Source organism: Aphelocoma coerulescens, chromosome 28 (genome assembly GCF_041296385.1).
Source record: "Aphelocoma coerulescens isolate FSJ_1873_10779 chromosome 28, UR_Acoe_1.0, whole genome shotgun sequence".
Taxonomy (NCBI): domain Eukaryota; kingdom Metazoa; phylum Chordata; class Aves; order Passeriformes; family Corvidae; genus Aphelocoma; species Aphelocoma coerulescens.
Genome location: NC_091041.1, coordinates 4,457,051 through 4,474,286, shown reverse-complemented (window position 1 = coordinate 4,474,286; position 17,236 = coordinate 4,457,051). Strand labels below are relative to the sequence as shown.

At 52.6% G+C, this 17,236-nt stretch overlaps 1 protein-coding gene across 2 annotated transcripts in view; it reads right to left on the bottom strand.

The window, feature by feature from the left end:
* Positions 1 to 17,236, bottom strand: part of PTPRS (protein tyrosine phosphatase receptor type S) — a 149,733-nt gene that overhangs the window by 67,905 nt on the left and 64,592 nt on the right. For both annotated transcript variants that reach the window (XM_068997088.1, XM_068997089.1), the window contains exons 4-5: positions 8,136 to 8,281; positions 7,080 to 7,221 (exon numbers count right to left, since the gene is read on the bottom strand). In XM_068997088.1, the coding sequence (XP_068853189.1) occupies positions 7,080 to 7,221; positions 8,136 to 8,281 (288 nt within the window). The remainder of the gene's footprint in view (positions 1 to 7,079; positions 7,222 to 8,135; positions 8,282 to 17,236) is intronic.

The following is a 17,236-nucleotide window of genomic DNA, read 5'->3' as shown; positions in this document are numbered from 1 at the left end:
ATCCATCACAACCAGCCCCCCACTGACACTGATGGGAGCTCTCAGAGTGGCACCGAGATGGGGCTGGAAACCCTGGCCTTGGCTGGGAACCATCCTGCCAAGTGCAAACACACCCAGAGCTTGTTTCCTAAGGCTGGCACGTGATAGATAAGGAGGAATGGAGCCAAATACATTTGGCAAGACCCAGAGACAGCGGGACAAGGGAGAAGCCCAGTGGCCCTGCTATGGTGGGTGCCTTTTCATAGAATCCCAAAATGGTTTAGGCTGGAAGGGACCTCAGAGCCCATCCAGTCCCACCCCTGCTGTGGGCAGGGACACCTTCCACTGTCCCAGGCTGCTCCAAGCTCCATCCAGCCTGGCCTTGGGCACTGCCAGGGATCCAGGGGCAGCCCCAGCTGCTCTGGGCACCCTGTGCCAGGGCCTGCCCAGCGTCATAGGGAGGAATTCCTTCCTGGTATCTAATGTGAACCTGCACTCTTTCAGTTTGAAGCTGTTTTGGTGCATCTGAAGCACCTCTAAACCAGAATTTTGTATCCAAAATTGGAGCTGTTCACACACATCTTTAACTAGGGACTGACCCAGCCCTCTGAGCTCCCTGGGCTGTGCTGGGGCACTGCAGGACCCCCTAAACCGTGTGCTCCTGCAGCCCCCCGGCCCCCAGGAGTGATGTCAGGCCAGCAGAGGGGCTCTGGGTATTGCTGTGCCTGTGCACAGCTTTCAGCCAGGCTTTAATGGTCCTCCCTCCCCTCCTCTCTCTCGGCAGCCGTGGGAGCGGTGAGGAGCCGGAGCCGCATTGGCTGCAGATGACATCACTATTGATCCCTGCCTTCATCCTGCTCCCTGGCGAGGCTGCTCCACCTGCCTCCAGCCCCAGCCCCTTCCTTCCATCAGCCAATTAATCCACACAGGGAATAACCCCGTGCCTGGCAGGGTGTGTGTGTGTGTGCACATGTGCGTGTGTGTGTGTGTGTGTGTGCTGGGGGAGGCCGGGTACAACCACTATTACTGAGTGTTTCTAATTAAACAAAAATGTTAATCTTGCAGCACAATGTGCAGAATTCCTCTGAGTTTAATTAAAACAACTGCGAGGAGAGGCGTGATCAGATTTGAGGATCAGATCAGCAGAGGAAGCATCTCTGAACATCACAGACTGCTCTGAGTCAAGTGCTCAGATTTCCTTCCTGTCGGGGAAGCAGAACTGCCTCCATCCCTGCACAACTGGGCTCCCTGTGCAATTACAGCCTCATTGAAATCCCCACAAGACACGCACACGTGCCCTGCCACCCTCCCCATCCATCCCCAAACACCCCCTCCAGACCTGCTCCCGAACAAATAAGGAATGGTTCGGGTTGTGAATTCTCTTTCTGAAAGCAGCTCAGGCAACTGCAGGAACAAAAGAACCAGACACAAGCTGGAGGTGCTTCAAGGGCACATCTGGGCAGCTGCTGCTGCTGGAATCGTGCTGGCTCACAGAGGCAAAGCTTTTCCTGAGGTGCTGCTGCCGTATGAGGGGAGCATCCCAACACCTTGTTCATCCCTGACTTAGACCCAGCTCTTCACAGCCCCCCCAGCCCCGAGCTGGTAAATCACCTCAAGGCCTCACTGAGCAAAGGAGGGTGAGAAAGAACAGGAGAGGAGGGATGGAGAGAGGCAGGGGAAGAGAGAGGAGCACTTCAGCCCTCATTTATAACAAATCCTACATGCTCTGTGCCCGGGGATGTGCCTGGACCCAGCTCAGGCTGCCACACACCTTGAGGGTCCCCAGCCCCAGCGAGGGGACAGGGGTGCTCTGTCCCCCTGTCACTCTGGAAGGTGGCAGCTCTGGGTTTAGCTAATTAGCTGTGCTGGAAATGAGGATGATTAAGGAAGATAAAGCGGGTGTGGCTGCTGCTCTTTTTCCCGCAGGGTGTGCACAGTTGTTTAATAATTTAGAGGAGGAGGAGGAGGGTGTGAGCATGAGCAGATGTGCCATGGAGCCAGTGCAGAAAGCCACGAGGATGCTCTGAAGGGAAGAGGAGGAGGGATTTTTCACTCTCCTCTGGAGATATGGATGCTGGCTGGCCCCTACAGTCAACTGCCCTCATTCAGGGAAGAAGCAGGAACACAGTGATGGGGCAGCTCGAGTGACACAAGTTTTAATCAGGATCAAAATCAAAATCCAGCACTTTTGAACCCATCCCTGTTCCTTTCATTATGCTGATGAACACTTCGAGCTGCCCTCTCCCCAGGTTATCCTGGCACTATGTGCCTTGTGAAATTACATCAACGAGTTATTCCCACCCATGTCTGTACCTGAGTCTCAGTTCTTTGTTATTGCCCAGCCAAAGACAATTTTAATGCAGGGAGGAGTCTCAGCAATGTCTCTGTCTGCTGATTCCATTTGGAGCTGAAAGTTTCGTTATGAAAACAGTAATAGCCTAATGATGTTATTAAAATTTGTGGGCTTACAGGCAATAAATGCACCCTTAGATATGTGTGCTAGACCCCAAAACAGTGCAGGTAATGCCTGTGTTCCCTCCACTAACGTGTCCCTACGTACCCTCCCTCTACAGGGAGTCAGAATTACTTTGATGTTATTCAGAAGCTACAGAATTAATCTGCTGTCAATGCCACCCAATTTTCAGGTCACTACAAGAAAAGCAAAACAAGTCAAGTTTGAAGAAAGACTGACAGGAATTTTCCAAATAGCAAGGTAACATTTCAGAGGGGCATCTTCCCTTTCCCACGTGCTCCCGTGGGACTCTCTGCTGAGCATCCAGAGCTGCTTCTTGTTTACCTTCTGTGATTTAAAGCCAACAATTACAAAAAAAAAAACCCAACAAAACAGCCAGGATCTTGCTAGAACTTTACACATGCCCACACCAGATGTGCTCTTGGAGTAGGAAATGTGTGAGGGAAATTTCAGGCTGGAATTGTTAAAGAAGTGCCTGAATACTTCATGAAAGGAAACCAAGAGGGAATCACTAGAAGCTGCGGAAGTCTGTCCATAGCAGCCCCAGTCACACTCCAGGAGGGAGTCCCACAGCCCCAGCACGTCCCACAGCCCCTTCTCCCCAGTGCTCTGGAGGGCAGCAACCCCCAGGAACAGACAGCACTGCCCAGGACGCAGCGAGGGCTGGACCAGGGCACAGAGAATTCTGTTCCCTCACACTGAACTGCACTGATCACTGCTTTTTATGCTGCATTTACTAACGACTCACAGGAGTCACCTCCACAGAACTCCCTCCATCAGCTTCCACAGAGCAAAGAACTGAGCCAGTCTGGTCCTTGTTTGAAAAGCAGCCCCTGCCTCCAGCAGCTGAGCAAGGGTCCCTGTCCCGTGAGCCCACTCAGCTCTGGCAGCACAGGACAGCTTTCACAGCACCAGAATCTCTCTTGGGCTACTAAAGAAGTGAAGGGAAAGGATAATCTCCATACAGGAAGTAATAACTATCATCATAATATGGACAGACATGATAGAGATATAATTGCAGGTACAGACAGATAGAGACAGAATCCCAGAATGGTTTGGGACAGAAGGGACCTTAAAGCCCATCTCATTCCACCCCTGCCATGGCAGGGACACCTTCCACTGTCCCAGGGTGCTCCAAGCCCCATCCAACCTGGCCTTGGACACTTCCAGGGATGGGGAGTCCACACCCTCTCTGTCTGTATCTGTCCCAAGAGATACAGGTATAGCCATGAATATCTTTCTTGGGAGTGGGGAGCTTAGAGAATCTACACCAGCTGGGAGCTGGGGTGCCTGTGACAACCACCTTCCTTCCTGCCTAAACTATAATGAAAAATAACAGCTGCTGGAGTCAGAAACAACTGGAAAATGCTTCCCAAATCTGCTTTCTTTCTTTTTCTTTGAGCTCTGCAGGAGTCAGGCTTGCAGGCACTCTGTCTAGCCAGCTGTGGAAAGAACAGCCAGTCTCCACAGCCCTACCAAACTGGGATCCCTGGAGAAGCAGAGCAGGAAGGACAAACAAGCCAGCAGAGCTGGTGTGAACGGACTGTGTGAGTTGAACAGTGTCCATCACAGCTCTGCTTCTCAGAAGCTCCCAAAGACTTCCTCTCCTGCAGTTTCCTGTTTTTAAGTGAAGGCATGTGGGTTTCTACCAGGGTCTGATCCAGGACTAATCATGTGCATAAGCAAGATGGGTTTATGCTCAATCCCTTCAGCAGCTGCATCTAGTAGGGAAGAATGTACTGTTTTCTCTTCTGAAGAGAGGAAATATTTTCTGTGTTTTATGCTGTTAGGAGACCGCACTGGTGCTGAGGAAATGCTGCAGTGCTGGTGCATGAAGTACCCACAGGCATGTCTGGGATCACAACAGCACAGGTAACAGGCTGCACAGCTACCCTAGAGCCCCCCGTGCAGTTTGCAGCAGCTGGGCCCAGGTTTCCACTCTCCAGAGCGTGCCAAGGTAACAGGTTCTGCAAATGACAGCTCCCATCCGTCTCCAGGCTGTGGAGCAGCCGTGGAGCAGCCTCCTCTCTCTGCTCAGCATCAGTTCTGCAAGTGAGAGCAGAGACACAGAGGAGGAGGAGGCTGAGCAGGGAGAGAAAAGACAAACAGGAGAGTGGGTGAGTGCAGAAGAGGGGAGGAACAGGAGAGGAGTAGATGCCAACATGCTCACTTTGTCATTGTGCAGATCAGTGCATTTGGCTCGGTGCTTTTAACTTTCCCAGCACTTAAAAACACAGATAAAAACACAGACAAACTCTGCTGTGTGAGAGCTAAGGAATGGTGAAGGATGGAGTAACTCCAGCTGAACAGGGATGGGGAGGATACTCTACAAAATCAGCTTCCATGACCCTCTTCAACATCGTCTTGGCCCACCCCGCAGGTAATTCCTGCTCCCTCAAGTTCCATGAATGGGTACCCCCAGTGCTCCAGGAGACTCCAAACCAGGTCCCATCAGGCAAACAGAGCAGGGGCGCCATGAGAGCACAGCCACAGTCGGAGTTCTGGTGGAATCAGCAAAGGGTGGAATTAGTCAGGCAGTGGGAAGATGCAGACCCTGTGCTGTCAGCTGTCTCTGGCTGATGTGGATGATGCTGATCCCAGAAGGAAGAGCTGCACAAAGGCATGTACAAAGAGCCCTGGTCACTCAGAACGGTCCCCGAGCTCAGTTCATTCCTATTTCAGTCTCTACAACTCCCTGACAGGAGGCTGTGGCCAGGTGGGGGTCAGACTCTGCTCCCAGGCAACCAGAGACAGGAGCAGGAAACGGCCCCAAACTGCACCAGGGGAGGCTCAGGTTGGACATCCGGAGGAACTTCTTCACAGAAAGGGTGGTCAGGCCTTGGAAGGGGCTGCCCAGGGAGATCGTGGAGTCTCCATCCCTGAAAAGTGTCCAAGGCACAACTGGAGGTGGCACTCAGCGCTCTGGGCTGGGGACAAGGTGGGGATGGGTCAAAGGTTGGGCTTGGTGACCCTGCAGGTCTTTCCAGCCTTGATGATTCAGTGACATAATGATCCCACACACTGCAGCTCACTTTTGGTGGACAGTGCATTAAAACCACTGAAGGCAGCTGGAGGACAACCTTCCCTTGCCACTGCTTGTAGCTAAATTCAAGGGGTACAAACTTCGAATATGACTGCAGGGGCGCTTCTCCCAAACTGTCACAGCTCCAGAGGAATACATGGGAATAAGTGTGAAGAATAAGGCTCCCACCCTCTGGGATAACCACAGTCAGACACACTCCTGTCACACTGCGCCGTTCCAAGCTCCTGACAGCTCCATCCCACCACGTTTCTCCAACAGAAGGTTAAATGCCATGCCAGGCACAGGAGCTGCACAGACATCTAAGTCACCTACACAAATCTGTCAGGCATGACTGGACCATGGGCCCCCACGCTCCCAGGCAGCCAAAATCCTGACAGCACAGAGCCCACAGCAGGGATATTCCCAGCTAAAAAGGGAGGCTGGGGGCTTTGCCTTGTGCTCTTCACGTCTGGTGTTAATTCCCTGCTGCACTTTGGGAAGTCACACACCAGCTTTGCTCTGCACCATGAAGGACATGCTCGCTGCCTGTTCAAACAAAAGGATTTAAGCTGCTCCTGGAGGGAACGCTGGAACTGCTGAAGGAAAAGCAACTGGCCCATAGGCAGAGCTACCCCTTGGCCCTGTGGGGCTCCTGCCTGGAGCTCCTAAAATTGTTGTTAGCCATGTTCAGTGCAGAGAGAAGGGCTTTTACTGCCAGTGCTACTCAAACACCCATGGCTTCACCCATAGCCAAGCTGAACTCCCCTCAGGAGCTCTCAGGCAGTTATCCACCACCCCACCAGGATCACCTGCACTGCCCTGTGGTTTCAACAGAGGACATCACTGATGGGTGTTCCAAACCCTAAAATGGGTCAGTTCTAGCACCTGGCCTCGCTCAGCACTTCACACAGTGATTTTGGGGATCTCCATGGTAATAACAGCAAACATCCAGAGGCATGCAGAGCAGCAGCATATTGCTCCCTCCCCCCCATCCAGTTCAGGGAGCATATTTCAAACAGATGACATGAGGGAGGCATCCATGTAAACATCCTCTGTAAAGGGGACAAATGGAAAAAGAACCAGAACAAAATGGAGAAGGGAATTGTTTTCTTGGAGAGTGCACAGAGCAAAGGACCTCAGGGAAGAGGAGAGAAGCCCAGAAAGGCACAACAGGTATCCTGCACAAGGAAAAGTGTTTGCATTGCTACCAACTGTGTGAAGGCCCATGCAGATCCATAATCACCTTAACCCCAGCCCACTGAGTGATTCCTCAGTGAAGGATTTCCTGTGTGCATAATGGGGAGCTCCTGGTGCTGCTCCTAAACCCGGGGACGGAATTTTTGGAGGGGAGGAAGATTGTAAGAGTCATAGGATAATTCAGGTTGGAAGGAACCATCAGTCAAACCTCCTGAAGTGGTGCAGTTTTAGCTGTTTCTCACACAGCAGTTTTTATGTCTCTCTGGGGTGAGAACAGCAAACAGATCTGTCAGGTCAGAACAAACCAAACCAAACCCAGGAGGACTTTGTGCCTTAGCCATGAATTTTTAGCAGCCTTCCCACCCAGCTGAAGGGCCCCTTCCCTGTGACGCTGCTCAGGTTCTTTACCTCGGAGGACGGTGAGCTTGGCGTGGACAGTGACCTCCCCATGAGGGTTCTGAGCAACACATTCGTAAATGTTCTCGTCCCGGGGCGTCCGGAGGGGCTGGATCCTCAAAACAGCACCTGCACTTTCATCAAATTCAATGGTCTGGGGATAGAGGCAAAGAGACACACACAGAGTAAGCAAAGCTTCATTCCTGCCTCTAAAGAGACACCAGACACAAGCACACAGCCACTGCAAACCCTCCAGCAGCTGCCCCTCAGCCCCCACACATCACCAACATGGTCAGCCTGGCTCTCCACTGACCTCAAGGTGACAGAGCTGTCACAGCCAAACCCTGCCAGGGACCATTGACCCACCAAACCCACAACGTGCATCTCAAAGGCTCTGAAAGAACGAGCCACGGTGACGGGGTGTGGGGTGGGTGCTCAGAGCACAACTGGGATGATGGAGGATGAAACAGACCAAAGAAAAACAAAATAAAAATGAGCCCCTGCCCTGCTCCTCCATCTGCAGGGGCAGCTGACACCACAAAGCTCCTCTCAGCACACAGCTGCCTGGCAGGGCTGAGTCCCACAGCAAATTCCACAGGATGACCTCCCAGTCCTTGTTCCTCCGCTCTCATTTCTATCTAAACAATGCCAATGGCTTGGGTCTGGTTGCCAACAACTGCAATGTTTACTCCAGACTGTCCCAGGATTAAAATGCTGAGCCATGGATGGCTATGAAAGCTACATTTACAGAGCTGAAGTACCACCAGCTTAGCTGGGGTTTCTCAGGAAAGCAGGAAGCTATATTATATCCCAAGAAGGGAAAAAAAACCAACAAAACAAAATAAAAAACTTCAGTAACATAATTGAGCCAAGTTCCTTCTTGCTTTGGAACAAACCCAGCTGTTGACATGGCCAAGAGCTTGCATTTCACTCCTCCTGCTGCTAAAACTCCTCCCCTTCCAAATTTCCCTTTATTATCAGGTCTGAGAGTGGCCAAAGTGGAGCAGGGGCTGCTTTGTGTCAGTCTCTCTCTTCACACAGACACCAGATTTGAAGGACATGTCTCACCTCAAACCTCTGAGAGTTCACTTTCTTCCCTTTCTTGTTCCAGGTGACCCTTGGCTTTGGGTCTCCAGTGGCTTGGCACACAAAGGAGGCCACCCCTCCCGACACACCGATTTGGTCCACAGGCTTCTTGATGAACACAGGGGGACCTTTAGGACAAAACAGAAATATCATCGTTGGCAGTGACAAAGACAAACTCTAATAAACACGGCTTGTAATTAGCAGTAGCGTTGTTGCTGCTATTCTTAATGATCCCAGGTGAAATTAAACCTCTTGGCCTTTTTCAGAACAGCCTTTACCTCCACTTTACATATGAAGTAGCTCCAGCAGAAAATGATTAAGGGCCTGATCCTACAAAGATACGTCAATGTTGCAAAGCCTCTTTTACTCCTGAAAAGTGGACTTTTAAATTGTTTTGTACAGGGGAAATTGCCCTTGCAAAACCCATCTAATGAGCATCACCAAAAGCTGGTAGAGCTGAAAACAGCACTTAGAAACAGTGAATTGCACTTCCCAGCTCCTTGGAGATGACCAAGGAATGGGGGAGATTTACAGAAATATGGCCAAGGAAGGGGAGAAGGTGGGGGAAGGACCATGAAATAGAGGGAGCAGGACTTGGCACACAGAGATCTTGAGGACAATGGTGTGAAAGAGGCTGATGCCAGTGGCTTTAAGATGTGAAATCCCCTTGGCTTGTGGCCCCTCTGCTGCCACCTGCAAGTCCTTCCCATGGCCCTCACGGGTACATTTGCACAGATCCCTTGGAACAGGCAGTCTGATGGGACACAGCCCACAAGCCAGAGCTGTGATCAGTTCACAACAACCCAGCTGTCAAACCCAAGAGCAGAGCCCAGGCTGCTTCTGCAGCTCCCCTTCCCCTCTGCTCAGCACGAGACTCCCAAGAAAAACATGGAATTCATGCTGCTCCAGGGAGAAGCCACAATCTCCTTCAAACTCTGCTCACACCCTGCAGCTCCAAGGTGCAGCGATGCCTGAACACACACACGGGGCCTGGGGCTGTGTTTGAGCCAGCCCAGGCTCAAAGAACCACACCTGAGCTCAGAGTACCTCTCCCTCAGCCTCTCCACTGATTTCCATCAACATCCCACTGCCTTCAGAGCACCTCTGCAAGGATGGCAGGAGGCTGGGATGGGCTTTCTGACCAGGGAAGGTGTCAAGGGGCTGCTCATGAGAGGAGCCAAGGCCAGGAGTGTTTGTGCAGAGCCCGTTTTGCCCCTGCCCGCTGGGAATCCTCCTTCCGTGCTCTAACCTGTTTTCCTTGCAGTTTCCTCTCATCTAGTTAGCTTAAAATTTATTGAAATATTTAAATCACGAGGCCACAGCTGTGTTCAAATAAAATCACTCAGATCATAAAGTTGCCGTCTGTTTTCTTGAGAAAAGCAGAGCACGTGACTCTGAAATGTGTGTATTTATCTGTTCATACTCAAGAGTCTATAAAATAAGATGCAAACAGCCTCCCACAGGGCTCGACAGGAGGGCAAATGGTAGCTGGGGAGAAGTCTCCAGGGTCTTTTAGGGGTCGAAAGACAAAAGGAAGCCTTCTCCCCTTCCCTGCCTGGCGTGGCCAGCAGTATATAAATAAAAGGCACTGAGCAAGCTCATGTGATGCAATCAAGCATTTGTTTCCATGCTGGAGGTAAATACAATTTGCTGGAGCTGTTTACGTCCCACCGAATGCTGTGTGTACAAAGCACCGCATTTATAAATATCCAAATCTATATTTAGAGGTCAGAGTCTTCTTTGCAATGTTACAGCTAAAGGTTATCAAGCAAGTCCCACTGGAGGAACTGGCACCGGGGGATCTGTCTTCCATCTGAGAAAGGTAAAACCCAAACTTTGCTCCAGGCTAAAATATAAATGCTCACTCTGCCCCGACTTCCTTCCTCCCTTCACCTCCGCTCGATATCTGAAGAGTTTGCAGAAGTCAATTCTGAAGGTACAGCTAAAAACATCCAGGGCTTTTAAGAACACTTTATTGATGCAAGTTCATTTCCTAAAATAAAAGCCCCTAATAAACCTTAATGTCACGTATACATTTAAATGGGTGCAGGCTGCATGATGAGAGCTCAGCCGAGGAGAAAAACAAGGTGCTATTTCTGTCCTGAAGAAAGGGATGGTGCTCCAAAAAACAGGGAATGTGGAGTCATCGTCAGCATCCCCCTTTTGGGGTCCGGTGCTGCCTCGGTGTGGGGCGATGGGGAAGCTGAGCTGTCTGTGCACGGGGCTTTTCCTGAGCTCCCTGCAGTTCCCAGCTGCCTACGAGGGACTCACACAAGGAGCCAAACAAAAACCCCTGCCACCCAACCTATTAGATTTTACTACTCACTTGGAAAACGGGTGAAAATCAGAGCTAAACTGTTGATTTGAAAATTGCCCAAGCCTCTGAGCTGCAGATTTGATTCCTTCCCCCTTGTGCTCTCCACCTCTGCACCCCCAGTCACTGCAGCACTTGTCACCAGCCCACGCCGAGCACTGAGCAACCCTCTCCCCTCTGGGGAGGGGAGAGCCAGTGCCACCACAGGCACGGTGCTGGTGATCCAAGGTGCTGATGATCCAAGGTGCTGATGATCCAAAGCTGGAGCCAACCCCTCCGTGCTGCGTGGGACTGCCACAGCTCTGCCGTGCCAGGTCCAGCTTGAAGGAAAACACACACTTAGAGCTCAGCCTGCAGCTCTGCAAACGGCTCTGGAAGCCTCCAAAGGCAGGGACAAGGTGCCCTGTGAAGCACTGTGAGCCCACTCAGAGGGCCCGAGGTGTTTCCCCTCGTTTGCTAAGATTGCAGGACCACGGCTTTAAAACAATAAATAAATAAAAATCAAAGAAACACATTTTCCAGACAACATACTGACAGTTCAGGGGATTTTATATCAGTTCACCAACCTTCCCTCATGGATAGCTGAGAACAAGTCAGGTTTGGAAAGGCTGAGTCTGAGTTCCATCAGTCCAGTGGTCATGGAGATAATTTTTCCCCCCTTTCTCCGCTTCCAAAGCAGAAAAACCTATTTTTTGTGCAGTATCAAAATAGGAATGGAAAAATCTGGAGCTTAAAAGAATTTTCCTACTACAAGAGGCTTCCTGCGGGGTCTGGGTCTCCAGAGGGAAGGTTGAAAAGACCGGATGGCTGCTGTGTACCTGTGATCCTGCTCTACAGCTTAATGGAAAGCCATCAAGTCAAACCGAAGCTTTCACTCCTGCCCACCGCCCACGCACTTCCCAAAAGCAACAAGCGCCAGGCTGGAGAGCTGCCACGGACTGCAGAGAAGAGAGACAGACTCCCCCTGCACCCCACAGCTCCACCAGCACACCCCTGTCCAGCCCCCAGCCCTGCCCAGCCAGCCCTGACCGCTCCTGCCCTGGGGCCCCGCGCTCGCCCTCCCGTCCCCACACCCGGATCAGCTCCCGAGGGACTCCCTTCCCAAGTCACAGGCCTGGGAACCATGCTCTGAAGGGACACGACGCTGCTGGGATTTTGGGATTCTAACGCAGACTTTGGGGCGAGGCTGCCAGGTGAGAAGGGTGCTGGGGGTCTCCTACTCATCCCCCAGCCCACGGGTGAGGGCTGCACACGCAGGCAGTTCCTCACCAAAGATGAAGATGCTGCTGCCTCCTCTCCCCTCTCCTCCTTCCCTCTTCCATGTGACACCAAAGCAGGAAAAGTTCTTTGAACACAACCATGTAAAAACCACCCCAACATCGCCCTGCTAAGGATACACAGATCACACAACAGGCTGAGAGGCTTTGCAGCAGGAAAGCTGGAGAGATGTAGGAGTGGGGAAAAGGAGGGGACATCTCAGCTTTTAAACCCAAATGTCCCTCGGGAAGGGCTGCCATGGTGAATAGGTGCTGATGGACGAGCAGTGAGGGAGACAGGCTGGCCACCATATGCCTGTCTGTAACATCAAAAGCCAAAGACAGAGAGAGGGATGGAGAACCCAGAGGTGCTTTGAGGGGTGGGAGAGAGGCAGGAGAACAAATGAGCTTCACATATCTGAGCTGACAGCTGATGGGAGCAGGGGGAGAAGAAGAAAAAGCCAGTTGTGGACGTGCACTGCTTCCCTGTCTGCTCTCCCAAGCCTGGACGGAGCCGGCTGCTCTCCTGTGGCACCGTGGGTGGGTCACGGAGGGAACGGGAGGCTGGGGAGGAATTGGGCCTCCCTGACACAGCACGGGGCAGGAGCAGCTTTCTCCTCAGCACCCCAAAACTGCTGCTCCCTCCTGGGCTCCACCGGCCAGCTTTCGGAGGTCCAAGGTGGAAAGCTGCTCCCACACGGACGGGGACATGTCCCCTTCCACTCACTGTCCACAGTCTGGCCCCACAGGCATCAAGGAAAAGTCTGGAGGACTTGCCCCGGAGCGTGTGAGGCTATCCCTCTGTCCTCAGGCTCTCCCTGAGGGGGCTGCAGAGGTGCCTCTGCATCCTCCTGACCCCCATTCCAGCTGTCTCCCCCCATCTCCAGCCCCACAGCAGGGACCTGCTGCTGACTGCAGATGACAAAACTCACCTCTGAGCTTCACACTCCCCTCACCTTCTGCCCCCTGCTCCTGCCACCCCCAGGAAAGAACCTCAACAATGGGCAGCAAATAAAGAGAAACCCACTTGTTCTTCCATCTGGCCCCAGTGCAGAGCAGCAGGAGCCTGCCTGAAAGGGCCCCTCTTCCACAGCAGCAGCAATCCACGGAAACAAAAGAAAGGCAGCCACAAAACACATATTTTAGAAGGTTTTTTCCCATTTTCAGAGCCCCCGGTGCCTGCTGGCAGCTCTGTGGAAGCCCACGCGCCCGTCCCGCCAACCCACACAAAGCTCCAGCTCCTCCCTCGCCGGTGACTAACCCTCATTATCCCCCCTCCGGAAAAAGCAGGCTCTCCACTGTCCCCCAGAGTGCCACAGAAGCTGAAGCTGCAGCAAGGGCACAGCAGGAAGGCCATTTTCCTGCCACTCTGGCCGCTTTATGAGTTTCCCTACACACAGGCACAGCCATCCTTGTGCTCGTCATTCCCGTTCGACCTTCAACAAACGGCCCCGTGGTGCCGAGCCCGACATTCCCCCACAGAGCTGCCCACTGGGAGCGTGCCCATGCTACAGGAGAGGCAGGGACAACCTTTATCCTCGCTCAAAAACATTCAGCAGAAGGAAATTCACCTTTCTGTGCAGACACACACACACACACACACGTGCACCTCCACCTTTGAGAACAAAGGTAAAAGATGAGACCATGAAGTCACTCATGGGCAATGTTATTTTGCTTTTAGATGCACACCCCAGCGTGCTCTTCCAGGCTCCAGATCATTCCCGTAATTGGGATTCAGATCTCTGGCTCTGGTGCAAACTCGGCTGACCTTGGGCGTTCGCCCTTCCCGCACCTCCGGCTGCCACACGTAGCAGGGAGGTGACAACCCTCATCTCTCACACCTGCCTGTCTGTCTTGGTCTAGACACCACACGCAGTTTGGAGCAGGGGATGGTCTGGGAACAGACCTGCTCGACACTCAGCACCCCGGGTGGCACCGAACACAGCTGCAGCCTCGGAAGGCTGAGACGCAAACAAAATAACCACAAAAACATCACGAGAGAGAACTCAGAGACCTTCCCCAACATGTGCTTCTTGGGGGGAAGAAGATGAAAATTGAAAGCTAGACAAAAGCTTTTGGAATTTCCCAATAACCGAGTCATGTCAGCTGGAATGAGACATCTCTCCCTGTTACTTCTCACCTCCTGCTAATTTCCAGAGCAACCTGGAAGGAATCCGGCGGCCTTCCCACTGCCATGCACAGGATTAAACACCCTCTTCTCTTCCTCCTCCCTCTTCCCGTTGGTTTCTGGGCTGGAGCTTTCTGCTGGTCTAGTGAAACTCCATCTCCCTTTTCCACAGCTGCTGATGGGCTCCCAGTCAGAGAATGAGCCCAAGGTACTCCCCAGCCACAGCCCTGGGCAGTTGTGCTTTCAGCTCCTCTCCAGGAACGTGGGATTGGGGTCCAGCCACGCTCCCAGAGTTTTTCTGCTGCTTTAGGAAGCAGTTTTACACATAGGTGCTGCTGTGGTCTGCCTGCACGTGGAGATCCATGCCCTGTGTGGGAGGATGGGGATGGGATGGGGTGGGATGGGATGGGATGGGATGGGATGGGATGGGATGGGATGGGATGGGATGGGAGAGCGGAGCAGTGAGGGACAGGGACAGCCAGTGGAGCAGCTGTGTCACCCCACGGAATGGGGAGATTAAATGGGGAGCAGAAGGTAGAAAGGATAGGAGAATCAGTGGGAATGAGAAGAGATCAGCAGGGAAAATGGCACAGGGTGGGATTCTTGGGGCTGATGTGTGCCGGGCCAGGAGTTGGACTTTGATGATCCTTGTGGGCCCCTTCCAAGTCAGGATATTCCATGATTCTGTGCAAGAGAACTGGAGCAAGCTGGAGACGAGGGAGGTGTTCAGAGCCAGAGCAAGGAAGTGAAGATTAGATGGAGGAGACAAACCACAGAGCAGATGAAAACAGGAGAGAGCAGCCAAATTTGAGACAGATGGAGAGTGGGGAGCAAGGATGCACTGTTTGGAATGGGTCCGTATTCCAAAGCAGTGGCATTAGGGAGTGGGGGAGCTGGAGAGAGGGGTAGAGCAAGGAAGATAGCTTCAGAATTTGTATTTTTCTTCAGGACAAGTGAGAAAGCTGCAAACTGGGAGAAGGACTGGCGAGGAGTCTCTATGCAGACACTCCACAGGAGTGAGGACACCCCTTGGAGAGGTCCTGCAGAGACTCTGGACCCCATGAAATCCAGGGTCTTACTGACAGATTTTGCACTCTTTCTTTCTGAGGGCTGTTTCTCAGTGCCTCACAAATAAAATTAAAATGAGGATTTTCTGACAGAACAAGCAAACAGGGAGTGAATTATATTCCATTTCCCCATCAATAACTTCTCCCCAACCCAGTCATCTTATCATCATAAAAAGTCCATTAAGCAGTAATTGGGGAGGCAGGAGAAGGCAGGGCTGGTCCGGGGAACAGGAGCACGCTCGCTCCCCAACTGGCCTTTTCTGGGAAGGCAGACAGGATAATTATAGGCTTCAGACGGAGACTTCCTCTTACTGTCAGCAGCTCTTGGCTCCCTTCAGGGAGACGGGACTGGCAAGGTTGGGCAAAGGAGGGTAAAAAAATACCGAGGATGTTTTTTTTAGAAGTGAAATACTTCCACCTGGCTATTCCCCTGCTGCTGAGCCACCAAAGCCCTGACCTGACTCAGAAAAGCTGGGCTACCACAGGATGCAGCCTGTTCCCCTGTGGACATGGGGAATGTCACTTGGAGGACTACTCCCTCTCCTTTCCTGCAAGGCCCCGGAGGAGGAAGGACAGCAGTGAAGGGTGGCACCAGCATGGGAGTTAACACATGCAGAAAACGGGTGAGGAAGATGAAGAACTCATTAAATCACCTTTACTACACTGGATGTCCAACAACCCCAACACCTGTGCCAGCTCCCCCTCTCCCCTTGGCCGGGATGAGGCAGCAGACCCTTCCTAGACAGCACATGTCAAGCTGTTCTCAACCACGAGGATGGCAATTTGGGGATCTGGCACATCCATGCAGCCTTCAAGCTCCTATTTGCAGTGCACTGGGATCCAGACCCTGCAGAGGGGAGGTACGAGCCTGCAGCACTGAGGCAGGAGGAGACTGAGGCTACCAAAAATCTGTTCCCAGTTCTGACATCCAAGGTGAGGAAAACCACGTTATCCTGCCTGCTGGAAGGGAAGCATAATCCTTCCTTCTGGTCTATTTAAACTGCTGGTAGTCAGGGATGGGGCCGTTCCTTATCACATGGGAGCAGCAGCTGGGATGAAGTCATCCCGTTTCAACAGGACTCCTCCAGGCTACCTTGCACATCCCTAGGCATGGAAAGGATCCACCTCCCTGCATGGCAAAGAGGATGAGTCCCAGCTCCAGTGACTGGCACCTTGATACAGCCCAGGAAAACTCCTCCAGCTGTGATTTATGCAAGGGCACAGGGCACGTGTGGTGATACACACACACGGGGTGCAAATGCTCAATGGGACAGGACTGGGAGATGTGTGGCCATTCCACAAAGATCCTCCTCCCATGCCTCAGCTTCCCCACCTCCCTTCCTTCACCCATCCCGATGGTGAGCACGGCAGGTGCCCCAACTGCTGCTCTCTGCTTCCACCCCCTCCTGGCACTGACCAACCCAAGGGCCAAGGAGCAACTTGGTGGGAATGCAGATGGACCTCTGGCCAGGATTCTCCTTCACCTTCTGGCACTCCAAGGAAAACGCTGCTGCTTGTGAGCAGCAGGAGCTGCAGGAGACGAGCACTGCTGTAATGCAGGATGGCAGCCCAGGGATCAGCCAGGAAGCCCCAGAGAGCACGGGAGCACAACAACGTGGCCAGCCAGGACCCTGGGGGTACACGAGTGCTTCCCATCAGCTGTAACAGCATCTCATTCCACATCTGTCCACAAGTCCCATAACAAGGCATAACAACCCAGAGCAGAGCCAGAGACCCAAGGAGCTGTCCTGGCAACTTAATGAGCGCCCCTTGTCCATCAATGACAGCAATCCCAGGTTGTTTGCAAGCAGAAGCTTGATGCAGGGAGCTCTTCCTGCCCTTGCCATATCGCTAAGACAGCTTCTACTCCAGCCATGTCATCGGATACTGGCATCCTGGAGTAGCCTGATTCACCACCTACCTAGAAAAGACCCAGCTAAAAAGGATTTGGCTCTTTGCTCAACTTCCACTGCTCTGTTTGAGTCACTAAAGAACCAGAGTCCACAGGGGATACCAGAACGTGGAAAACCATTTCCTATGAGACAAGCCTGCAAGAAGCAAAAGCTTAACGAGCCCAGATCCAGCTCCCAGGGGGCAATGCCATCTTAATCCAGCCCAGCCGTGGTCCTGTGCCACCACAAAGTGACAGCAGAGTCAGCAGCAAGGGGGAGAACAAACCGCTACAAGCTCCTGCAGTTCGTGGTCCTCCCGAGGAAGCGCAGAGCCCAGGGATGTGATCAGGGAGATCAGCTGCACTCCCCGGGCCAGTGATGGCACACAGGGCTTGGCAGGCTGCAAACACACAGGGAAGCCCTGCC